We start from the raw sequence: 26,496 nt of genomic DNA, 5'->3' as shown, positions 1-26,496 counted from the left end.
AGATTTCTGAAGTGTTGGAGAGTAGCTGGTTATCCAGCTTCAGCCTGCAAATGGGCAAAGCTAGGTTTTGAAAATTGTGTCTTTCTGTTTTGACACCACCACAGGCTCCTTCTGTGCCCTACAGCACATTTTTCTCTTCCAAATGTTTCACATCACCTTCTGCTGTTTTTCTGATCTGTGAGCTCCAGGACTTGTGAGATCTCCAGGGTTAGAGCAATGGGTTAGAGCCTTACTAACTCCTCAGCATCCCCACAGTCAGGCTGGGAGCATGCATGGATCCTTCCCTGTCCATCCTCTCAGGTTTTCCAACCAAAAGAGGATGGGATGCATCACCCCACAAACCAGGATCCACCTGGAGCACATACATGGGCCCAGGATGCTGAAGATGCTCCCAGGGTGCCACCTTAGATTTGGCCCTTGTGCTAAAAAAAAAATAAATCTCAGCCAGCCTGAGATTTTTTTCAGTTCTGGAACAGAAAAACAATTAAACTCGATTTCTCCAACTAAAATTTGCTGGTAGTAGAAACAGTTGCTGGAGCAACTGCTTCTCAGAGCTCTAAGGCTGGTTAATTAGAAATCTATTGATTGATGCTATATGAGAAATAACAGATCTTTTATTTTTCAGATGTTTAATTATTAATAAATTAATGAGATGGAAACTGAAGTGCAAGGAAAAATGGTTCTTAGTCTGAAGGAAGTTAATATAAAATCTAAAATGCATTCTGTTCCAACTTATTAACTTTGAGATTGATGTAATATCCTCAAGAGGTTTAGTTGGTCTCTTCTCTTAAGTTTATGTTCAGATTTGCACAAAAGTAGTTTCTATATTCAGACTAGATCTTGAAAGAATTTTCTTTTACAGAGTGAATTTTCCTATTTGGGAAAAGGAAAACAGAACAAAGCCATTTATAAAATGGTAAAATCTGAAGACAAATGTTACTCAGAAAATTTTTACTCCAGAGGAGAATCAGCCTGAGACAAATTTTCCATCACTAAAACACAAAATGTACTATGCAAAATTTTAGGGGGAAATTCATTATATGGCCCATTACAGATCTCAGGCAAGCAGACCCACTGCATTGGCAATATCAGCCAGTTTCTGCTCTCATTTTCTTGGCATTAGAGGCAATTTCAAACCACACTAGACAGAAGCAGGGAGAAAAACTCCTGCATCATTCTGTCCATCAAATTTTTAATTGTTGCCTCTGAGTTGCAGCGTTGCTCTCCACTTCTCTGTACTGCTCAGCTCTGAGTGACAGATCTGCTCTCATTTCATTCAGAGAACTTCAACTACTAGGAAAGTGTGTCCTCATACTCATAATAAAAATTTCCTTTCTTTCATGCTTTTCTCCCTTTCACACCATTCCTACCCTCTCTGAGGTGGATCTCTCAAACCCAGCACCACCATGGAAACCTCAGCTTTGATGTCCTTTCAGAGTGTGGCTGTTCCCAAAGGTCTTGCACCCAATGGCATGCTTCCCAAATTCTCCTGCTCTTCCTCTGTGAGCTACCATTGGAATCACCACTGCTGCTACATCACAAACCCTGTCAGGATCTCCTTCTCCCTCTGAGAGCATCTGGAAACCCCATCACTAACACCCAAACCACAAACACTTCTTCCCTGCCACTGGGAAACTCTGATCTGTTTATGGAGCACACGTTACTGTCTTCTAAAATTCAAGAGAGTATGCTAAAATTACCATAACTTAATGTCACAGGAGAGATGAGCTCCAAAGTTTTCTTTGGAATTTCTTGCCAAGCAGAATTTTCTGCAGCCGGTATTTACTTTTCCCTGAAAAAAAAAATGGATACTTCCTTCTCACCTCAGTAAGAGCCTGAATCACAGCTCAGTGAGCATATGGAAAAACTCACTGTGACTTCAATGGTTTTGAGCAACATCCCACCTGCACACATAAGCTTTTAACCCAAGTGCCCTCCCAGGGCGTGGTGTCACAGAATCACAGAATCATTGATCCTCGAGTCCAACCATGCCCTGACACCTCAACTAAACCATGGCACTGAGTGCCACAACCAGTCTGTTTTTAAACACATCCAGGGATGGTGACTCCACCACCTCCCCAGGCAGACAGTTCTGGTACTTTATCACTCTTTCCATAAAAACCTTTTTCCTAATATCCAGCCTTTATTTCCCTTGGTGCAGCCTAAGACTGTGTCCTAGACTGGGGGTTTGCTGATGCTTCTTCTTGAGAAACAGAGAGATCTGCAGAGCCATACTTGCTGCTGCAGGTTAACAGCACCACAGGAATTGTCTCCTGGCTTTTTTGACACCTGCAGTCAGAGTTTGGAATCAGAAAAGTCTGTCACTGTTTTCCACCAGCAGCCAGTTTCTCTCCCCTGGCAGCCTGCATCCACCACATACTGTGCATAACATACCCTGTATTCATCATTGCTTGGTCAAAGTAACCTTTTGAGCTCTTTTAAACTCTTCTCTGGCATTTCTGCCAGCCTCTTAAAACATTTCTGTACTTCTTGTCTCAGACAGTCTCAATATCCTAATGCTTTTTCAAACATCGTGGGTGATGCATGAAACTCTACATTCCCCTGTCAAGCCCTCAAAATAACCACTCTATACTTGGAAAAGGAAACACCCCTCTGTTTCAGTCACCAGGAAACACTGAGCTGTTTATGGGGCACATGCTACCACTTTGAAATCTTACAAGAATATGTATTTCCTTCTGTGGAAGGCACTGTTGCAGGATCTCTCTTCAGCAGGGAGATACCAACACAAAACACACAGGGATCCACTTATATCCAAGATATAACTCTACTCCTCCATCAGATGCATCTCTGATGCAACCAATGGTCCAAAAATTGTTAGGAGATATGTGAAGAACAGAACAGAAAGGCCATGCTTCTCTCTGGGAAATCAGCTAGAAATGGATGCTGTAAGTAACATATGCAAATACCCTTTTGTGTGTTTGACAATTTAGTTTAGACCTTAATTGCTGAACTGAATCACTTTAAAACTGCATAGTAAAATGAATGACTGCAAAAGCATAAATGTATGAGTATAAATACCTTTTCAATATCTTGAAATTTCAGACAGTGAATCAAAGAGAAACAGGGATGCAGTCTTATTTTTAATCACTTTCCTACGACTCAAATGATAAGAAACAATGAAATACATCATAAGAGACACCCTGGAATATTTTGGCATGCTGCTGAACTGAAATTCAATGGCTTGACATGCTATCTTGGATAATTTAACTTTGAAGCCTTTGTTAATTTTTGTCTGGATTACTGCTGAAATACACTTGCTTTCAAAGCTCACCCTGTTTGGCTTTGCACATCTGAACTGAGAACGACATAAAACACATTAAGTAGCTCCTGGAGAACTCTTTAAAGTGTTATTGATCAGAACAGCGTTTGAGTGCTGGGTTGGCTATGTGAGTGCCCAGACACGAGGGCTGAAGGGCAGCAAGAAAGGAAAACTCACTGGATGCTGTGCTGGACACTGCACATCTGGCTGGGCTGCTCTCAGCCGCTCCAATGTGGTGCCTTGGTCCATGCTGAATGCTGAACCTCCTAACAGCCAACCACGATGTCAGATCATGATTTTCAGGGGTGTGAGACAGCACACAACTCCTGCACACCACAGCCTTCCAGCACAGTCTTCCTCATCCTCATCCTCATCCTCATGCGCTCTGCAACACCAGGCTTGAGGGCTCTGCCAGGGGGTCCATTGGTTCTCTCCTCCTCCCTGTCTTTGAGGGTGGACTTTCCCAGAGACCACCCGAGCATCCCTCCTTTCCCGCCAGCTCTGACTCAGCCAGCGTGGGACTGCCAGCAGCAGGGAGAGGCAGATCCGTGACAGCTTCCTCCCAACTTACTCCCTCCTCCCCTCCCTCACACCCAGCAGCTCTTCACACCACCAGGGAAGCACAGGATGCTGCCTCAGCACTGACTCCTACCCACCAGCTGCTGTGCTCAGCTTGGCATCAGCAGGGTCCTCTCTGCCCTGCAACAGGAGCAACCAGCCCAGCCTCCAGGACCAGGGGCACCAAGCCCAGCCCTAAGCCTCCCTCCTCCCCAGTCCTCAAATTGACTGGGATGGGAGGCATGAAGGTCCTCTCAAGAAGGTTGTGGATTTCCTTGAGGATTTGACCATGCCAATCCTGTCAGGACTTTGGGGTCTCCCTCTGCTTGGAGGGAGATGCCAACCAAACATCTGCCAACCAAAGAATGGCCAGGAAATGAGCCTAAGCACTCACTTTGGCACAGAATGGATGAGGTTCAAGGATTCCCTCCCAGGTCACACCCTGGCTCTGGTTTGGATCACTACAAGATCTCTCTCCAACACACTCCAGATTCCCACACTGGCCCCATGCTCTGTGCCATGCTGTGAAAGTGGACTGCAACATGGTCCTCCTCATGCTGTGACAGCTTCTGACCTGGAAAATGCCCAGCAGCATATTGATCCTATTTGAGGGACATCATGGCATCATCTGAGGCCTCAAGGAGACAAGGGCCCCTGCTCTGTGCTGTGGATGTACATGAGGAGCAGAGCAGCCTGGCCACAAGCAGGGCAGGTGAAGTTTGCCCTTGGCTTGCCCAGGAGTCATGAATGAGCCCTTTGCTCTCTTTGTTTTGTAAGCCTGAAGCAGACAGGCCTGGGAAGAATTCCTCCTGGCAAGCAGCAGGTTTGGTCCACTCCTGCCCTTTAATCTGCAAATTTTGTCCACCAAAGTATTTACTTCCCTAGCTTATCACAACCACTCTACCATCCCATGCAACGCTGGTTTGTTTGTTTGTTTGTTTGTTTGTTTGTTTAATTAGTGCAGCTCTTTTCAGAGGCAAAACCTAATCTTTCATCTACAGGACTGATTCCATCAAAGTTAGCAGGAAATTCCCAGGTGAACTCAGCCACAGCAGGTTGTGCCCCTAGATGTGAGCATGGACACAGAGCCTCTGCATTCTGCAGGGCTGAGAAAGCCCCAGGCAGTGTCAGAGCCTGTACCAACTCCTTGGCTGGGTACATAAAGCAGATCAGGGCTGTTTGCCACCATCCTCATCCCACTAGTCCTGTTTGTTCTCTGCCAGGCTTCCAATCTCTCCACAGAGTCCTCAAAGGTCCCTCTGAGGTGTTTGGTATGTACCAAGTAGAGGTAAAAGGAAGAGAGTATTCCCTGCTGGACGTGAAATGAGATTATCCAGTGGTCCCAGAGGGTTTGATGGCTGTGAATTTTCATCAGCCTGTTGCCTAATGCAGTTTTGACAGGAGAGGGAAGTCTCTGCTCAACACAGGTGAGCCCAGGGGCCAGATCACAGCAGAAATCACCGGGTCAGGGCTGTTTCAAGACACAACTGTAACTCCTCCAGAAAACTGATAGTGAGCACCAGATCACTACAGCCAAAGAACAACAATTCCTTTGTTTTTGAAGACAAAATTTACCCTAATGCAGACATTTGGTTCTTCCTCTGCATCAGACAATATCTGTGGTCATTTGTCCTGGGTGTTTGAGAGCTGATCTTCCCAGGTCTACTACAACCCTTATCACTTACACCTTTAAGCACAGGAAAGTGACCAACCCAGGGCTTCCAGCAATTTATCTGACCACACATAAGCCATCTACCAAATTACTTGTAAATAAACTGAGGAGTGTATTTCAGAGGAAATAAAGAAAGTGCAGCTCAAGACAGTGCTTGGAATAGGCAAAGATGAAATTCAGTCATCCAGATCAATTTGGTGCAGAATTTGGTGCAGAATCCATTGGGTCTGTGGTCTCTGTCCTGTATGTAACCCACAACTCCACCAATGTGCAGTACCACTCCTCAGCCTCACCTGGGTTTGGTTTTGTTCTATAACACAACTGTTAACAACTTCCCTGCAAAAATCATATCCAGGGGATTACTAATCTTGGTAATCTATGATTTATGAGATTGTGGGAGTTGGTCTTTGTTTCCTGGACAGTTATATTTTAACATATTGCTTGGACTTATTAATGCACATGATAGAAATTCACTATGCCTCATAATTTGAAAAGGACTCATTGAAATGATAAGGGAAATGTTTAGAAAACTGCTGGAAAAATACAAAACCATCAGTTAATTAACATTAGCTAAGGAACTGCAGGAATAACTGAAGTAGCCTATTTCCTTGCTGTAGGTGAAGATTAAAATGTATTCAATTCATGGCAGTTTTCAAGTTGCTAAGGATTATGAGAACAATGCACACTATTTTCAGCTTGCCAAGGAGAGTGAATCAAATGCAAGAGCCCAGTCCTTCAAAAACCTCCCTTCAGATGATTCATCTGCAGAAGCCTGGCTGGAACACCCTGCATGGCCTGACACCATCACATTGTGTCTGTGGGAGCCAAGGCAAAGCCCTCACCACACATTCAGACATGTAATTAAGAGACTGAAAGTGTTCAAGGTCGGGTTGGATGGAGGTTTGAGTGACTTCATCTAATGAAACATGTCCCTGCTCAATGGCAGAGGTGGTTGGACTAGATAATTTTTAAAAAGTCCCTTCTGATTCAAACCCTTCAGTGACTTTACAACTTGCCAGAAAATAAAATTTTAGAATCTTCAAAGGAAATTCTGAACATATTGCCAGAAGTAAAACCTTACAAGAAACTGTATTTGCTTTTCACCTCTCTGTACCAGTGAGTTCTACAGGGCAAAGGCTTCACAGCTTAATTGTGCAAGGCTAAGCTACCCTGGAATCTGATGCTATCTGCTGAGTAAGAATTCAAGATGAAGGGAAGTAGGATACCTGGTTTAGGAATTTATCTGAAAACCATAAAGAATGTCCCATTCTTTAAAATGAGCCATTACACGAGAAGTAAGGTTTTGAAGAAAAAAAAAGGTTTTTTTCTGAACACAATGCTAATATTAACATTCTAAAGGGCACTTTTGTCTTCAGACTAAAGAAAATGGACAATTTTATGCATTCAAAGTCCAAACAGAATAAAACCAGTACGTATTTCCTTTGCCTTGCAAATAACCATTCCGCAGGAACAGGAACTGGAGGCAATGAATATAATTTACTACCAAGAGGCTGTAGATTAAGTAAACATCAAGGAAGTAAATTTTGCATTCACAGCTGCATGGCAGGGTGTATGCATGACTGAGGGTGCACCAGACAGCGTCTCAAACCTAGAGGCAATTCTCCTGCCACAGAGCCAATTCTCTTGCTGCTAGCTGGGCTTCCCTCTCCCATTTCTTCTCCTCCTTGTCCTGCCCTTGGGAAAGACTGAATCACCAAGCAGAGGTACCCGTGGCTAAATAAATTTTGGCATCCACAGGTGGGAATTAGGTGGCAGAATGTGACTCTGCAAACCACTTCATGTGACCCCCATGCCAGTGGAGAGACTGTGGAGAGGCTGAAGCTTGAGTTGTGTCAGAAAGCTCAGAAAAGAGCGTGCCAGAAGGAGTTCTTGGTGCAGTGATTTGTGCCACAGGGTGATGGAGAGTGGTGCCAGACCAACGTTTAATGGATAAATGGAGTTGTTCCCACTCTGAAATCTAAAAATTTAAACCAGGAGAAAGCTTTTAGATGCTTTGTTTTTCTCTTTTAATGGCTTTTTGGTGACAGTGTCCATATTTTTTGCAGAGAGGGAGCAGGATTCAGACGATTTATTTTGAGAAATCCTTTGAAATGGAACTAAAGCAGCCTTTAAGCAATATCATTGTGCAGAAGTTGTACTTTAATCCACTTGGTGTTTGCACAATATATTCGTCCGAGGCACTTACATGCCTAAACTGATATTATTATCTCAAAACTTCATAGAGTTTAACATGTTTATAGTCACAGCATCCACATATGGCAAAAAAGGCTGTGATTTTCACTTCCCAAAGGAGGGGCAGAGGCCTGGAGGCTGTGCCTGGTCTGTCCCTGAACAGAAAAAGCCAACTGCCCACAGTGACAGAGCTGATGGCACACTCCCCTGAGCCAGCCCTCCTCCTGGCCAGTGCCTGCACACAGCTCAGTGGGCAGCACCAGTGCACACCTTTTGTATTTACTGGTACAGATAGGAGTCAGAAAGATCATTCACATCCACCCCCAGAGTGGGAAGATGATGGCCAAGCACACCCAGACAATTTTCACAGCAGGGCTGGTGGGTCTGATTACACTTATGTGTTATATAATACATATATGTTATTATATATATATAATCTTATGGCCCCAAGCACCCTTCTCCAAAGGCCCTTCCTGGTGTTTATTATTTAGGGCAGTAAGTGTTTCAAACATAGAACTGCTAACTAGTTATCTTACTTAGGTAAGTACTTATCTAAGTAAGATAACTTGTTATAAGTTATCTTACTTATTATTGTAATGGATCCTGGGACAACCATCACCTTGAGTTTACCCCTTTGCATGTACAAAGAGAGAGATGGGGACGAGACACAGGATGACTTTCCTTCTGAGCTGGAGGGCACCCAGGCACACTGGGAATTCCCAAATCACCCAGCACACACCTTGCCTCCACACAGATCCAGTCACACTGCACAGGGAAGCGTGAGCAGAGGTGCTGGAGCCCCCTGTACCACGTGCTTTGGCACATTGCTCCCACATCCCCATATCTGCAATAACCACTTCCACCTCCCTGCAGCACAAAGAAATGAACATTAAAATTCAGGATACTGCTGTTCAGCTTCTACCCAGCCTGGGTTTAAGCTGCTGCTTTATAGCTCTTCCTTACCAGGTTTTAACTGATGATTCTTTTTATTTCCCTCCATTGATGGCATGATGCATTTGGCTGCCCCCACATCTATGCACAGCAGGTGAAATCCTGGCTTTATGTAAGTGGATTTTTAACTCTGGCTGTCATACATCTGCTGCTTGAGATTTCCACATACCTACATCATAAGGATAAATAAATCTATGCAATGATGATGGCCACACCAGTCATGCTGTTACACTGAGTCACCAGACAGCCTGGGCTCTGTTTGCTGGAGGTTTCTGCCCAGACATGGATGGGATGGAGGGATAAAGCCACTGCACAGCTACTGCAGAGCGTGGGATTAAGGCATGCCTGAATAGGTTTTTCAAAACAGTCAACAGGTCCTAGCAAACAAGTCCATTCACTTTTGCACAGAAGGACCACAGTGCTCCTCAGTGAACAACACCAGAGGCCAGACTCCAGAACTCTTATTTCTTTTAACAACTTACTCCACAAAGAGCAGCACTGACTCAAGAGAAAAAAACCCAACAAACAAAAACCCAATTAATCTTACCCAGAATTAATTAGGAAGGTATTCTCTCTCTGCGAGCAGGGAAATTAAAAGACAAAGTGATCTGAGACCACAATGTAAACCATGACAGAGTAAGACAAGAACTCCAGATTTTCAGAACTGTGTGCTCTAACCACAAAAACATCCTCACAAGACTTCAAGAGCAGCAGCCACTGGTTCCTGTTACACATTGTTGGTAAACAGGCTAGAATATTTTTCCATAGACAAAAAGACCTGTCCTTTACCCACTCTGCTACATTTTTCAGCTTAGAGAAGAATATTAGAATTTGTTTACCAGGATAAACTCTGTCCTCCCAGAACATGAGACCAGTAACAAGAAAAGCTTCCAATGTCTCTGGCCCACCATGCTGCTGCAGTTTTGGGGAGCAGCATGTCCAGTGTGACCAGGGATGCCTGCAGTGAAACCCCTGGGATGAAGACACAGGCCAAGGGGAGTGGGCTGAGGACAGGCTTGTACCCAGGAAAGCTCAGCCACAGGGGGAAATCTACTGTATGACTATCACCTGGCCACATTTCACAGCATGCTGCGAGAAAGTTCAGGCCAGGGAGAAGCTCTAGACCTTCAGCCAAGAAAAGACAGCAGCTCATCAGTTATTTTGTTATTTTTCCTTTCCTTCCCATTTTTTTTACCTGTGGTGTTGTGCAAACTGTTGCCTTTTTGCTCTAAACTTTCAAACATACACAGCCATGAATGTACTAGCACGTTTCTTTAGTTAATTCAGCTCAGGTGGGACCAGGATTAAAGGAGAGACTGTTCAAAAGCACCTCTCTCCATCTTAGTGTGAGTCTCTTCCAGCAGCAGCCCTGTCTGCAGGCATGAGCCCTCCTGCACATGTCACAAGCTCTCCTCACTCCCATCCTGTTATAAAATAAATGCCCACACACATCAGGGGAATGCTCCTTCCCCATTTGTTGTTTCTAGGAGCTGCCATGGCTCTCCTGACAGTGCTCACATGTCAATAGCAAGGAGAGGGATTCCAGCTGCAACCATGTTAGGCTGCAGAGGAAGAGAGTGCAAAATAAAAAGCTTTTCTCTAGGAAATTTTCCTTTTAAAATACATTTTGTCTGGTGACACAACCATCAGTGACAGAGAGCTAACCCACATTTCCCTCACCACCCTTCAGACAGGGCAGGACAGCACCAATGGGAAGCAAAACCTCTCTACAGCAAATCCATCTTCAAAAGCATCTGAAAAGAGCAGATTTAAAAGTCTCTGGCAGAGAGCTTTCAGCCCCAAGAAGCAAAATGTCAGAAGCACTTTCTGCAAGTGGCCCTGCTCCATGCTAACAGAAAAACAAGCTTTAATGGATGGGAAAGACCCTGGGCTGCAGTGAGATAAATACTCTAGCACAGAAGCCTAGTGAGCAATCAGAGCAAGGTAATTTCTCTCCTCTCTGCTCTGCATTGCTTAATTATGGCTCCACCTCTCCTGTCCTATGGCACTGGCAATGTTTTGCACCAGGGTGACCATGCCCTTTAGGACTGAGTGTATCTGACATCACCATCACAACAAGGAGCATCACAACCATGGCACAATGGATGCCTAGCTCTGTGTTCTCCTGAAGGAATATCCCCTTTTCTGTAGCTGCAAGAGACTCACAGCAGATTTTTCGTGGCAAAAACCCTACAGAAGAGAAAAATAATTGCACGAATTTTAATTTTCTACCTGATTTTTCATATTACAGATGCCAAGCCCAGTTTTCAGTAATGCTGCCTCTGTTTATGCTAAGGCAGGTCTTAAAATCTCAGCTCTCTTTCAGTGGATTTCAAACTGTGTTTCTGACTCTTTCTTTACAATGCATTTTGGAGAACTGTATCTTCTTTCCTCAGGGACATCTGGACATTTAAAGGCTCCACTACGTCTCACTCATGGATATCAGTGCTCCTTAGAGTATCATCAGTGAGGGATGAAGAAAATACAATTACAGGGTGGTTAAATGCTCCTTGCCAACAGAATAATTAGACAGAATAAACACCAAACTCCCCCAAACCATCTTCAGAACTAGTAGAGAAAGCCCTTTTCAGCTAAGCCAGGAGCACACAGCCCCAAATGGGAATTTTGTCTTGGAGAAGGGAAAAGATGACATAAATATTTGGGTCTCTGAACACGATTTTCTTCCAATTGAAGAGGAAAAAATGGCCTTTACAGGCTAAGATATAACCATGTGGTATGAATCAGAATGAAATGAGCACATGTTCTATAAACGCATCAAAGAAGGGCTTCACCAGCAACAGTATTTTCTTTTTCTATAAAATGCTTAAAAAAGTAAAAGTTTGGCTACAGCAGACCTAACCAGTGTTTCAGGAAAATAAAAAAAAAAAGAAAAAAGAAAACCACAAAATCCTCCACATTCATTTTCCACTGAATAATTTTCCAGGGAGAATGTTTAAAGCAGAAACCTATGGCAAGTATTTCTGCAGACCTATGAAAATAGTTTCTGTAAGAGGAGGTACCCACAGTACTGCAAAAAGAAGTCAAAACAGGGTTTCAAACAGCAACCTGTATTTCCACAAAAAAAAAATAAATCTAGATTTAACATTCTCCTGTTTAAGGCCTTGACACCCAGCCCAGCCACAGAAATCTGTATGAATCAACCTGGCTTTAAAAATAGACCCTTTTGTGACCATCATATTTTCTTAAAACTCCTCTTTGCCCAGGATTCTTCTCCTGGGAAGCTGAGAGGAGTCAGAGAAAAATGAAAGCAATATTATCTCATTTGCTTCTCCTGTGTTTTGCTGCTTTGGAATGGGGTTTGGGGATTGTTTATCCAACAGGTGGTTGTTTAAATGGTTTCATAGGAATTGTTTTAACTTAATGACCAACCACAGTCAGGCTGTGTCAGACCCCGGAGAGAGTCACAAGATTCATTATCATTCTTGTTAAGCCTGTCTGTATCCTTCTCTTTCTTGAATATAGTTTTTGTATAGTATTCTTTAATATAATATCATAAAATAATAAATCAGCCTTCTGAGAACTTGGAGTCAGATTCTCATCTCTCACCTCATCCTGGGGGCCTCACAAACACCACACACCCTTATGTAGAGATTTTGGGGCAATGCAGAAAAAATGTGTAGTGAGAGATCTTTTCTTTCTGTGTGAATATCAATGGGATGATCATGCTCCTCATCACCTGCTGTAATACAATGCAAGTGAAGGTACAAGTTAGCCCAGCACTGACTCTGGAGTCACTTACAGACTCTTGACCAGAGTCACCTACCTGACTGCACAGCCTGGAACATCGGCTGGAGGTGGGACATGAGCATGCCTGGGAAATTGAGCCTGTTTTTCTGCCACAGAATCATGGAATGTCTTCAAGAACACACTGACACATAGCACTCACCAGGCTCCTACTGTCCCCTTCACCACAGCCTGTAGAACCTTCCTCCAGAAGAAAACTTTAAAAAATGTTTTCCACGTAAAAGAATGGACTTGGGAACGCCCACGTTCATTTTGCATCTTGATTCAACAGCGTGTTATTTCACTTCAAAGCTTTGCAGGTTGTTATGAAAAGCCTTTTCTGTTTAAATAAGTATAACCATTTAATCAGAATGACTCCACGCCATGCCTGAGAGAGATCCCACTGTATCATAATGAATTCTCACACTGTGGCATATATGGATTTAACATTTATTATATGCCTTGCTGCAAAGCCCCTTCCACCTGAATTAAACACCAGCTATTTAATTGACTTTGGTGCACCACAGTGTAAATTACCAAGAGCTGAGAGAAGCAGAACTAAATCTAAAAGACTCATTCAGTGACTATGTGAACATCAAGTAACCAGCAGTGAAACTTCTGGGCAAAGCATGAAAGGAAGGAGATGCTTATCCAAAGCCAACAAAATGGAAAGAAAATTGCTAGGGCTCTAAATAGCCACCTTCCTGCTGTTTGGAGAGAAAAGCCTCACTCCTGCTCTCAGGGAAGCAGTGATATTATACAGGATTAGTGGCAGATCTGTATTGCTGCCCCTTCAATTGCTTGTTCCAGACCAAGCCATACAACCCAGGCAGGCACACCCCCGTGCCCAAGAGAGCCCTAAATGGGGATTTAGTGAGGCAGCTGCTGCAGGGCTGAAGGAAGGAGCTCAGGCTGATGCTGCCAAAACCTACTGCTATTATAAAAAAACAAAGCAATCAAGGCACATACTGCCACCCTAAGGATTTGGTACCAGCCCTTGCTGGGGAGTGGGCATTACAACAAATAACTCTCTGTTGTAATCGCCAACACAGGGAAACAAACAAATTTATGGGACCTTCAAATCTTTTTTTATATTAAAGATTAATACATTAGAACAAGTTTTATTTTGAATTTTGGCCAAATCCTTTGTTTTCTCTATTGACAACAGCAACTTTGCAACAATAGGTATCTTAAAAGAAAAAAATCCCTTTTCATCTGAACTGTTCGCATTTCTGTGAAAGCAAACAATGTTATAATGCTGTCTGCTCAATGAAAATGAGAACATTTTTCTCCATTACTTCTTTATTCTCAAGGCTACAGGAGAAAAGAAAACCACTCTCCATCAGGAGGAGCATGTCACTTCAATTGAAAAAAATAACCCCAAACCATAGTGTTGCCTTGCTAATGAGTCCTTACTGGGATGCTTTGACTAAGGTAACAATAACAAGTGTAAGCTTTGGAACAAGGATGTTGCAACTCTTGAAGGTGACAGAATCTTCTAAGTGGTTTTGGAAGGCATAATGAGAAAGTTTTTTGTAGTCTCCAAGGTGAAGAAGACTCTCACCATTCCTCTGTTGCTGTAGGAAGGCTGGGCTGCTGCCCAGGGACTCTAAAATGCCTGGTCCTAGCCAGAGCTGAAGCACAAGGAAGCAACAGGACTGCTGCTCAGGAAAGGGTGCTGTGTTTGGAGAAGACATGGGGACTAGGACTTACCAAAAGTTCTGCCACAGCCAGAAAAAACAAGAAGAAAAATGAAAAGTGCTGAGGGCAGCAAGGACTAGCTAATAAGCACACTCACACTTTCAGGGTCACACAGAATCCACATGATTACAGGTGTCTAAAAGCCATTCTGGTGGTCAATCTGTGGTCTATTAATCTATTACCAATAAATTTGCCCATGACCTGATCTCTACCCCAATATTAATCTTTTCTAGTCTGCTTATAACCTGTCACTGGAAAAGAGGATATCCTCCTTTGTATTTAGCACTGACCAGTGTAACCCAACTGATGGAATAATCTTTTTTTCCACCAAGGAAAAGATGTCAAATTGATACTGGGTTAATGACTGCTACCTTTCTGCTCCTGAAGAGCCCAGTATGCTTTTAGCATCCATTGGTAAGGCCCTGGAACAGGCTGACCAGAGAAGTTTGGATGTCTCATCCCTGGAAGTGTTAAGGGCCAGGCTGGATGGGGCTTTGAGCAGCGTGGTCTAGTGTAAGGTGTCCCTGCCCAGGGCACAGGGCTGGAACTGGATGATCTCTGAAATCCCTTCCAACTAAAATCATTCTTTGGTTCTATGATATAAATTCCATTGCAAATGCAGAGAGATTTCCTTCTGTTCCTTCTTCTGCATAAAGCTTACACAAAAACCCCCCAAGCAGGGGAATAAGCCTCACCTAAGGAATGTGGCATGGCAGATCTGTGTTTTGCTTTAATTAGCATCCTGATGTGATACCGGCTTGGCATGCAGATCTCTGTTTTGTAACACACCGAGCCCTCGCTGGACTCCGTAAGGAACCTGGCAAACACAACACTTCCTTCCATTGTCTCTTGTTTTTCTTGGAGGCTGAATATTTTCATTGAAATGTCACTTACATGCACAGCTCACGCTCGGCTGCTCTCAGAGTGCACTCAGGCATCGGGCTTTCAAAAAACAAAGTGAATTCAGCTCTTAATCACAGTGTAGCACTCTGCTTACTTATTAGCAAAACAGTTGAAAGGCAAAAGTGGTTCCGGTAATAGCAAAAAACTTGTGCAGATTTTACCACTGGTGAGTACCTGCCTGTTTGAGCTGCTTCCCAAGGCATTGCAGGGTTATGAGGTGCTTGTGTCTGGCAGGGTAGAGCTGATGGGAATGGGATACTGGGATTCTGAGCCTGCAAACTTGTGGGCAGAGCTTTCCTCAGTGCGTGACTTGCACCCGGCAGGAAGGAGCCTCCGTCATCTCAGCTTTTCTGTGACAGAAATCATCTGAATAATTCATCAGAGTTAAGAGACCAAGCTGGAAAAACTTCAGGGTTGGGGGTTTTGGCTCAGCCTGGGCTGGGTTTTTTCCAAAGGTAAGGAGAAGTACTTCAGGGTTGGGTGAAACAGGATGTTCACTCTAAAACCTTGTTCTCAGCAGAGACGCCAAAGCTTCAAAAGACATCACACAGGAAAATACTCTGGTTTCTTTGGGGAACCAGAAACAGCAGCTGACAGGATCTAGGTAAAGCAGTCCTGACAAGGGGCTCAGGTCTCAGGTGCTCCAAAGAGGTGGAGCACTATACCAGACAGGCATTAAGGTTTTCACTTTCTTTAACTAGATCCTTGTATTGGTGGAAATTCCTCTGGATTTGTCAATATTCTTGACTCTGCAAAAAATTGCAATGAAACTCACAGGTTGGTCTTCAGATTTGACCACTACTTACCCAGCTGCACACTACCCTGGGCTGCTCCATATGTTTTGGAGGTGCCTTTTAGACCCATTTTTAGCCTGTTTTCCAAAGGCAGTGAGGCAGTGACTCCACATCATAACTTGCCAGCCCTCAGCAATTTCTGACCCATTGGGTGAACTTCAACCAACTAGAGTAGAGATAGAAGAGTAGAGATAGCAAAAATATTAAGCTCCTACCTTTCTTAAACAAATATGGATGAATAAAGGAGAAAAAGAAAATTACTGTCTTAATAGATTTTTAACACAGTCCCATATTCTGCTGGAGAAGCAACAGCCTCAGATCCTGTGGCTTTGACTAGCACAGGTTACACAAAAATCTCAGGGAAACCAAACTCTGCTGCTTCACACTTCAATGCAAGTGAACAATAGAGATGAAATCAGTCAAGCCTTGGAAATCTGCTCTGATCTACACAGGCACAGTCAGAAAAAGCATTTGCAAATGGACCCACAAAACTCAGCTGGAAAAGACATTCAGATTAGATTATTAGGAAAAATTTCTTCACTGAAAGGATTGTCAAGCACAGGAACAGACTGCACAGGGGAGTGGTGGAGTCACCATCTCTGGAGGTACTTAGAAGATGTGTAGATATGGTGGGATTGGCAGTGACAGGTTAATGGTTGGACTCAATGATCTTTGAGGCCTTTTCCAACCTAAATAACTCTAAGATTCCATGTGTTTATGTAAATCCATTTTTATGCACGATTTTCCAGCATGCAGAAAATGAATCATCAATACCCAAAGAGGCTGATTATGCTAATGAAACATTAGTATCTGACATCACCAACCACAACAGATTATCAAGATCTTTCCCTATAGTGACAGGTGAAATAAGGCAGATCATTTGTAAGATACAGTAAGGTAATTCTTACCAAATGGCACCAACAGCAACCAAAAATCCTATAACTGCTTTTTAACACAGCTTACTATAAAACCGAAATTGTTTAATAAAACTATTACTGAAAGCAATTTATTTCCCCCTCTCTTCTACAATATCCTCTGAGGAAATCTCAAGCAGTATCCAGAAGGAATGAAACTTTCAGAGTTTCATTTTAGTTTCTGCCTTTGTTGCCTGTGTAGGTCTTAACAGTTACTATAGGAAATCCAAGCCTGGGAAGGACCAGATTTTTTCCTGGTTGGAAAGCACATCATCCTCATGGAAATATGACAAATGTTCTACTGTATTTTTCTATAGTGCCTGCAAAAGTTTGGCAGAGTCATCAGAGGAGAGGCAGTGGTTATCTACATTTGTATTTGGCTTTGCAGCTGCACCAGTGACCACCTCACACCAAAGCTGAGCTACACTGCCGGGAGTCAAAGACAGCAAGGAGTCATCCACAACCTTGCCAAACTTAGAAACACTGAGTTGGAATATCTTGCATTTTGGGAAAATAAATAAAGAAAAAAATAGCCCAGCCCTTTATAAGGAACTGTATAACCCCTGGAAACAGCACATGAAATTCTGAGCTGTCAAATCCAGCAATCTCCAACCTGGACTTCTGGTCTACCTTGCACTAAGAGGACTGTGTCAGTTTGAACAGATCTGTGATGGCTTGTACACAATATATGTGAAAACAAGGTGGTGAAACCAAAGCCAGGGATCTTATTTCCCCATGGACATACTGGGAAACACACAGGGCAGATTCACCAACAGCTACACCACCCTGGAAGTACTCCCAGGGGGACTGGCAGGGACAAATTAAGTGTCAAGTAGACATGGACAGCTGCCTCTTAACCTCCTTCTCTCCAGCTCCAGCACAGACACTGAGACCTTTACTTGCCCATATCTTTGACAGAATAAATGAGGTGTGATATTTATCCTTCAAGCTGGCCTGCTAACAAGCATGGCTTTCATGTAAAAGGAGATGCACTCAAGGACAAACATAAACAGGGAGGCTTGCTCTGCCTTCAAAAACTTCTCCCACAGAGGTGCTATGAGATGCTCAGGGGCTGTAATGTGAATTTTCCACAACATAGCCAGGAGTGCTCTAAAGTTTGGTAATGAAAATGCTGTCCACATCACAAAATAATCCTTGGAAAGTATTAGCTAGAGTCCACTTTGCAAGCAATGACCCAGGGAAAAGGACAAATAGATTTGAGATTTGTTGTGCTCATGACACTGATCTTTGAGTAGCCCTGATTTTACCTTTTCTTTTTTTTTTTTTTTTTTAGTCTAAATGCGGCTTTCTCAAAGCTGCTTGATCAGAACCCCTTCTGCTCCACAGAACCCAAGTTTTAAAGGTAGGCAAAATTAGGAGAAATTGTTTAGGAGAAATACACAAAAATGAGAAGCTGAAAAACCCACAGGGAATCTAATAATAATCAGAGCAGAAATATAAACAAAAAGATAAGATACTTCATGCTGTGCAATGGTTCACAGCCATTGTATCAACAAGTTGGTGTTACCTTGGAAACAAGAGATTATCCATACATGCCTTCTCCCAAACAAGAATCCATGAAAGGAGGCAAGCAAAATGGATTTTGAGCTTCCTGGGCTTTGCACTGTTGCCACCCCCCTCTTGAAACCAATTGATCCCCAGCCTAACTATTGATGAACACTCAGAAGCAGTGCAGAGGTTGCACCATCCTCCATGTGACATCCAAAGAGATGAGGGTGAGTACCTGGCTTGGAGTAACCTGAGTACTCAGGGTGAGTACCTGAGTAACCTGGAGCGTTCTTGTCCTCTCCACCTTGAGATAACACAGCACTTTCCCAAAAAAGTGCAAAAAAATTATTCCCTACATTCAGTTTAGTGCTCTTGGTCTATCTTGTAACACAAGGCACAGCTCTTTGTTGGGGCTGGGCACTGCCTGGAGCTGCCACCCCAAATGCTGCTGATGGGCTCTGGCTGCTGCTCCAGCTGGGCATCTCACCCCACTGGGCATCAGTGGACCTGTGTCCCCCTGGAGCAGCCAGGAAAATTACCTGCCTGGGTTTGCAAGTACAGCTATAACAGAAAGGATAATTCCCTAGGAAGTGTTGAATTGTGAGCAAGTAAAAATTGATACCAAGATATAATCAGTGTCACCTCTCATTACAGAACTACATTTCAGATAACCCAAATATCTGGATGCAAGTATTTTATAGAAGTGATGGTTACACTATATTAAACAAGCTAATAATAAGTAGGAATAATATCTATTTATTTTTCTGAAGACATTAAACAAAACTAAGGATTTGTAAATCAACTTATCACAAAACTGGTGCTTCCCACAGTCCAGCTGGCTTGCTGGAATTTGTACAACACTGATGTTCCTGTGCAAGTCCTTTTGCAGCACTCTGAACCGAGATGTAGGGCTACAAAACACACTAAGAATTTACAGGATATTATTCTCCCCACAATGCCAACACAACAACTTCTGAGGACATCACCATGCCTCCCTCGACCTTACCAACAGACAAGGGACCAGCATTTTCCCCAAGGGCTTCCCCTGAGCTATTTAACCCTAGAGCTGCCTGTCAGATGCTCCAGGCTTCCCTATGGCACATCTGGCTCTTCTCAGCTGTAATTCACTCCCCTGCCCTGTCTGTTCTGCTCTTTTTCTTTATGTGATCTCACAAAACCACTCTGGTTTGATTTGGGTGAGACTAGTCACAAAACAATTTAATTCCCAGTTTTACAACAACACAGCACAGCACAACTAGAGATCTGGTTTTGACCACCCTCCAGGGATTTTGCAGTCTGTAGCACATGAGACAAATACCTCCTACATACCCCATTTTTTGGGTTAAAGAGCAAAACCAGAGCAAGAAGAGTTGGCAACTTTGATATAAAGACTTCATTAGGTTCAGTACTTACAACTGCATGACCAAATATAAATGGTTTGGACTCTCATAGATGTCTTCCAGAGCAACTATATTTTCATGCTTGATCCTGAAAAAATACAAGATGAGATAAGATGAAATAGTGATTTTCATTTTTTTTTTCACATGACTGCAAAACACAGAGCTATTTTTATTTACACAATACTTGTCAGTGTTTTATTCGACATTACAAACTTTTTGCAAGGATGTGTAGTGATAGAACAAGGGATAATGGTTTTTAACTGAAAGGGCAGATTTGGATTAGATACTAGGAAAAAATTCTTTACTGTGAGGGTGGTGAGGCACTGGCACAAGTTGCCCAAGGAAGTTGCAGATGCCTCATCCCTGGAAGTGTTCAAAGCCAGGCTGGACAGAGCTTGGAGCAGCCTGGTCTAGTGGAAGGTGTCCCTGCCCATGGCAAGGGGATAGAACCAGATAATCCTTGTAGTCTTAGGGCCCTTTGGACAAAAGTAAACTGTCCAAAGTGCTTCACAGCCCAGAATACAGTTATTATTCAGAAAAACTTCTTTCAATCATCCCTGAAGCCAAAATGTGTAACAGGTAAGGATGAGAGGCACTGGAGGTATTCAGTCCCTGTGTCAGATGAATGAAGATGCTTGGTTGAATTCCCAGGACAGCTTTGCTGCAGGGTGCAGGGGGGTGACAGAGGCAGGGGAAAGCAGGGATCTGACCCTGTGAAGAAGCTTGTACAGGGAATCAGCAGCCATATGACAACCCCATGCTCCTTCCCACCAAATTCCTGCTGCTCTGATGTTAAGCCTGGTCTTGATGCCTGAATTTCCCTGCAGCACCATTAAGCACTTTGTGCACCAGCTGCAAGAGTCTTCATGGCTTTTTTACGTCCTCACCATTCCCACCAAGCCTCTTGCCAAAACATTAGCTCTAAAGAGAAAAATCATCTCTACAAGCACAGATCTAATTAGCTACTTCAGCAATGCCTCTATGGGTTTGTTCCCTAAATGTTTACAAATAATTTGCAAAGGATATATTTAACTTGTGCAGATCCTGAAGAGAGTACCCCAGTGCAAGCCCAGGGCAGAACATTAATTACACCAATTCCAAACAATATTTTAAGAGCATGTGAAAGATGGAAAATTCTAAGAGGCCGCTCATTAAGCAACAGATGGGTTGAGAAGGAAAGTAAACATGCATTGTCAGCAAATGCAAGACTCTCTACATGTTTCTAGGTTCAAGTAGCTTAATTAAGATGCTTAATCATGTGTCAGGACCTTATCCTCTATGGCCACAAGTATCCTAACACCTGTGTGATGATGTGGAGAGCAGAAGGTCCATTGTGCCCAGCAGGATCTTTCCCACAAGCATAGAGACTAATTCAATTTCCTCTGAATTCACTGGAAATATTATGACTGACCTGAATTTATGCCCATAATCAGTCATCAAAAGCTGTGTTCATGCAAGGACCTTCACACACAGGAAATTTAATGTCAACAATAAGCAAACTCAAATGTAATACACTGCAGGATGTTAGAGCAGCAAACACATGACTTGGCTCTTCATCCTACTGAAATGGCTGGAAAATCCCATGGTACTTTAGCAAAATTTCCAGGTAGATTGCATCACAAATTAAATTCTTAATATTTGCAACAGGAAACCAATACACCACCCACTTGGCATTACACAGCAAATGTTTGGAAGCATTTGTTTGCTGTGCAGGTCTAGTGCCAGGTCCCTTTAAGGGTAAGTCAGGACAAGGGCAGGTTTGCCTTGTTTAGTTTAGTTGAAGGTGTGTTAGAACTGACATTTCAAGCAATTAGTGATTTTTAATGAAAACTATTGTATTTATTTATCCATTTTCCTTTATGCACCACACACATTCACATGATTCATTGTGCTCCTGCTACCATCATGATGATGGCAGCTTAACACTAACAATCTGCTGTAACGTTTGAAGCCTCCAGTTTAGTCTGTGGTATGGCTTTGTGAAAAACATCAATCACTTGTCTTTAAAATTTTTTATAAGTTTAATGATAATGAAATGGTTATAAAAATAGCAATAAAATTAGAGTAGTAATAATTTGGGCAATTTGGATTAGGACAGTATGAGACAATAGAAACAAAGAGTTACAGATGTCCGGGTACCTCTTCTGGGCAAAATAAACCCAAAAAATGACCCATGTTAACAGAGGATTAATCCTTAAAACCAATAACCTCTTGCATATTTGTACACCTCATACATGATGCATAAATTCCATTCAAATAAAGGATTCTGTCTGGGCAGTGTCAGCTTCTTCCTCTGAATCCTGACAGCATCTTCATGGCTGAGCAAGGCAGGAAGAAGTTCATTTCTTCTGATAATGAAGCAATAAATTCTCTTTCTTTGTAAGATTCAGGTGCCCTGTGGCTGCTATCTGGTGTGAGTACCTTATTCCTTTCTTAAAAAAATATCCCACCTACATAGTTCCTGTTTTAACTACAAAAGTTACCTTTTAACTACAAAACTATATTTACCATACTATTAAAATGTTAATACAGCACTACCAACCAATGCAACATGATACATATAGTAAATATCTGCACAGAGCCATATAATATGCACTTTTCACAGTTTTCACCATGCATTCACTACTGCTTTGCATTTCTAATTCTGGGAAACCTCAGAGGCACCCCAAAGCAGCCTCACCATCACACACAGGGTCACCCACAGCGAGCACAGGCTGGGGAAGAGCTGATCAGAGATGCAGGGCTGAGCACGGGGCTGCTGCAGCTCCTCTCCCCTCCCTGATGTGCAAACCAAACGGTGCTCTGGAGGGAGGGCAGGGCAGACAAACTGCTCAGTGCTACAGAGAGGGCGAGAAAAGGCTCAGTCCCACCCCTGCAGGGTCCTCTGCATTGACCCCATCTGTCCCCCCCTGAAATCAGGGGCAGGATGTGAGCATGTGGGAAGACAGCAAATACAAAGTGTAATCTGGGAGAAGACAGCTGAAGAAGCTGAACCACCCCCAAAGGACACAAAGAGCATCCCTCAAAGGGATGATGGCATTTGGAGCACGATGTCCCTTTGGGAGGTGGTGTCTGTACATACCAGCCACCCAAATGCTGGTGGTGCTGTGTTGGGGAAGATGAAACAGGAAAGCCTTATAAATATGATTGCCTGGCAAAAGATTTTGAGAATATGGAAACTAGAAGCGAGATTGAAAATGAAAGCAAGCTTTGAGACACCTTAGTTACTGAACAACTGGAAAACAATGGTGTGGCCAGCTGAAGGTAATCCCCTTTTGATGAAACAATACCCTCTGCTTGCAGACAGGTCCAAGGGTCAGAGCAGACCCTACCAGCTTGGCAGAAGGGGTCCAAAGAGGAGTTTTTAGAGTTTAAAATGTAACACAGTATGGTTACATGTAAATGTAAGGTAAAGTAATATTTAAGGTAATGCAATGATTCTTATAGGCTGAATGTAAATGCTATAGGATTTGTATCTTGTATTAGATTGGTTAGTGAGAATTAGAATATTCAACACAGAAGAAGATTTATGGTATTGTAACAGGAGCTTCTCTTTCATTTACTCTTTTGTCCTCTCTCTCTCTTACTCTTTTGCTCTCGTCTTTACCACCCTCTTACCTTCTTCTCTCTCTTTACCTCCCGTCTCCCTCTTTGGGGTCTGCTCTAAGCTGTGGCTGGCAGGGCCCTGCACCCAGGCCCTTGGCAATAAACCACAAGTTCCACGACTGTCAGAACCCAGGAAATCCCTCTGGCTGCCCTGGAGGGCTCGAGCCCCTGCCTGGGGAGCTCAGAGACCTTGGCACAGAGCCCAAGACCCCTGTGCCTTTGAGTTAGCCCTTGGAAAAAACAATTACCAACCTTTATATGAAGAATTACAAGTCAAGAGAGTTTAAGTAGAATAACAGTTAGTTGGTCACAGAGTGAAAAATAGATTTTTGGAGTTTTTTAGAACAGGAGTTCAAGAAGCAAGATAGGAAAATCTGCACGTGTCCTGTCTTCCTCCTTCTTCCTGGCCTCCATCTTCTACTGTGATGGTGGCACTTTTAGATTAGTTTAGAATAGTAGCTCAGTGTCTAACATAAATGGTAGGTATTGAGAAGTTATGGTAAATAAAGTACACATGTTTTTTAGTATAAAAACAAACCCCGAGGCGGGCAGTGCCTCAACCCGACCTGCCAGACAGACCTGCGGCGGGTCGGAGAAAGAATGTTATAGATAGCAAATAATAAACAACCTTGAGAACAGGAACAGAAAAATCCTGACTCCTTCTTCGACTGCCAGGCTGGGAAAAGAAGCTTGTGTGTATCTCAGAGTCACTCTGACCAGCAGAGATTCTGAGACACGACCTGGCAGCAGAGATCTCTCATCCGTCCGTCCCAACCATCCTACCCCTGTCAGTCCGACACTGCTGCACCCCAGGGGAATGATGAGAGGGGAAGAAGCATTTTCCCCCCTTTGTCTCAGCCTCCCCACCACCAGCAAGGCCTCAGCAGTGGTGCCATGCAGTGTTTAATAACTCTGGTCAAGTGCACATCACACACCTGCAAATGAAGCAGCTTGTCCTGCACGGCATTCCTCTACTCGGAGGAACTCTCAAATGACAAGCTATTAAAAGGAAAATGGAATTCAAAGTTTTAAAATTAACATAATGGAGATTACTTGGGGTGAAACCCACAGTTTAGACAAATTTGGGTATTGTGATGCTGGAGCTGGACCAGAGCAGCCAGCAGCTGGGGTTCCCAGCAGAGATCACTGCTCCTCTGCCACTCACTCCAGAAATTCACACAGAAATCCATGTGCTCCTTTCTTCCCTTCAAAGCATGAGCACACAATCACTTACAGCCCTGATACACAGTAATTAATCCTTCAAGGATGAACAATATTCATTTCAGTAACACCCTGGGGTTTGGGCAAGCAGGTGTGGCATCATCACAATGTTTTGTTGGTACCACAAAGTCCAATGGGGATGGAGCAAATTTGTCCCACTCCTCTGCAAGCAGATCAGCAGTGCCAGATGTGAGTAACAGGCAGACACTCCCTCCCTCCCAGGGATGCTTGGGTACATCAAGAGCCAAAAAAGAAGCCCTGTGAAGTAGCAGCTACTTGCTGGTCATGGATCAGGAGGGATTTGGGGATGGGTTAATTAACTCCACTTTTATCCCCTTCTAGGAGCACCAAGCGAGTCTCAAAGGTTCAGAGGATTCATTCTGCTAAGCCTCCAAATGCCTGCACACAGCCCTGCAGAAATACTTGAGTCTGATCTACTCAAGACCTGACAGGATTTATTATTTTAAAAGGTGCTGCTCTCACTTTACAGAAGGGGAAGCATTGTGCAGAAAAACTGCAAGTTTTTCTGTAATCACCAGAGAGAATGGAGCAGAGAGGGCCAAGATTGCTCAATCCCAGGGTAATATCTTAATCAGTGGGCCATATTATTTCAATTCCTTCTCCTTCCTACCTCAGTGAGAGAATCTTAACCCCACTTCTCTGCAGACCTTTTCTTCCTTCTGTCCTCCCTCTCCAGACTCCTCCCTTCCCAACATGTGGCTCCCACCCTGCAATAGATAAATCTGCCTGATTAACTCTGCACATGCAGCTCACTGATGATTCTAGGGTACATGATAGTGCAATACTGGGGCTGTAGCAGAGGGGACATGGACATGGGATGGGGTGACAGCAGTTCCCATTACTTCTTTCCAAAGAAAAAAAGCCCTGAAAGTGAACATCAAAGCATGGACTTACTTAAAGCAAATTAGATCCCATTATGAAAGCTGATATGAAATAAGAAAAATTGCCCTTGCCACCTTTTCCACCTCCCTTTCATCACATTTGCTATTTTTCCTGATGTTCCCCCTCCATCCTGGCAAACCCCATGTGCTGCTTGCATCTCCCACATCCCAATGTGTCCCCAAAATTCCTCCATCTGTGGCACCAAGGGCAGGTGCCACCTCCAGCCACCACTGCTTTGTTCAATTTCAGGAATATTCTGGGGCTATTATAAAGAAAGAAGTTGTCTGGAATTAAAAATACAAATAAAGAGAGGCTAATTATTTTTTAGATTCAGGACTTGTCACCCTACAATTCCCATGTGATGCTGCGATCCATGGGAAAGAGAAGAGGAAGATAAATCTAGGAGTGAGAATCAAGGGAATTTAAGTATACAAAAAAACCAAACAAACAAACAAACAAAAAAAAAAAAACCAAAAGAAAAAAGCCAACACCCAACAACATAAAGAGGGATTAAACCTGGTAAGAAACTATGAAAAGTTTAGTACAGAAAAGAAACTATGAAACTATGGAAAGAAAGGATGGATTGCCCCTGTTCAGAGCAGCTCTGGGTGGGATGCTGTGCCTCAGGCAGACACAAACCTTGGGGCTCAATGCAAAATTATCAAGCTTCCCCTCCAGACTTTCAGTCTATGATTCTGCCATGTGCTCTTACAAAGGGGTCAATGATACAAATGAATGAAGGCAATGTTGTGCTCGAGCAATATTTTAACATACAGCCAGCCAAGATTTAAAGGAGCAAGCTGAACTGGGCAACCAAGGACTTCAAGTGAGTTTTCTGGGCATGGCAGCTGTGCAAACAAGGGCTGACAAAAGAGTGCTTGATCTGCAGCAGAGCCCAAGCACAGACTGGCCCCCTTTGCTTCCTGTGGAGACATGAGAGCGTTGATAGGGGAATTGTCATTTTTCTCCAACTGCTACTGCTAAAACACAGAAACTTCCACCTCCAAAGGGGCTGAAACACACCCCCAAAACAAGACCTGACATGACCAGGGGTGACATTTGGCTCTGCTCACCAGTTTCTACCACACCAAATGGGCTGTGCTGCAGCACTGGAGTGGTGATGAGTACATGGCATGGCACCTCAGTG

The 26,496-nt window shown here is 43.4% G+C and overlaps 1 protein-coding gene across 1 annotated transcript in view; it reads right to left on the bottom strand.

Moving 5' to 3' along the window:
* Positions 1-26,496, bottom strand: part of CAMK1D (calcium/calmodulin dependent protein kinase ID) — a gene marked incomplete at its 5' end in the record, with an annotated part of 208,691 nt that overhangs the window by 59,221 nt on the left and 122,974 nt on the right. The window contains 1 exon segment of the mRNA XM_084206841.1: positions 19,633-19,707. Within this exon segment, the coding sequence (XP_084062967.1) occupies positions 19,633-19,707 (75 nt within the window).

Source organism: Fringilla coelebs (genome assembly GCF_963513975.1).
Source record: "Fringilla coelebs genome assembly, chromosome: 5".
NCBI lineage: Eukaryota > Metazoa > Chordata > Aves > Passeriformes > Fringillidae > Fringilla > Fringilla coelebs.
This window is presented reverse-complemented; position numbering and strand designations above follow the sequence as displayed.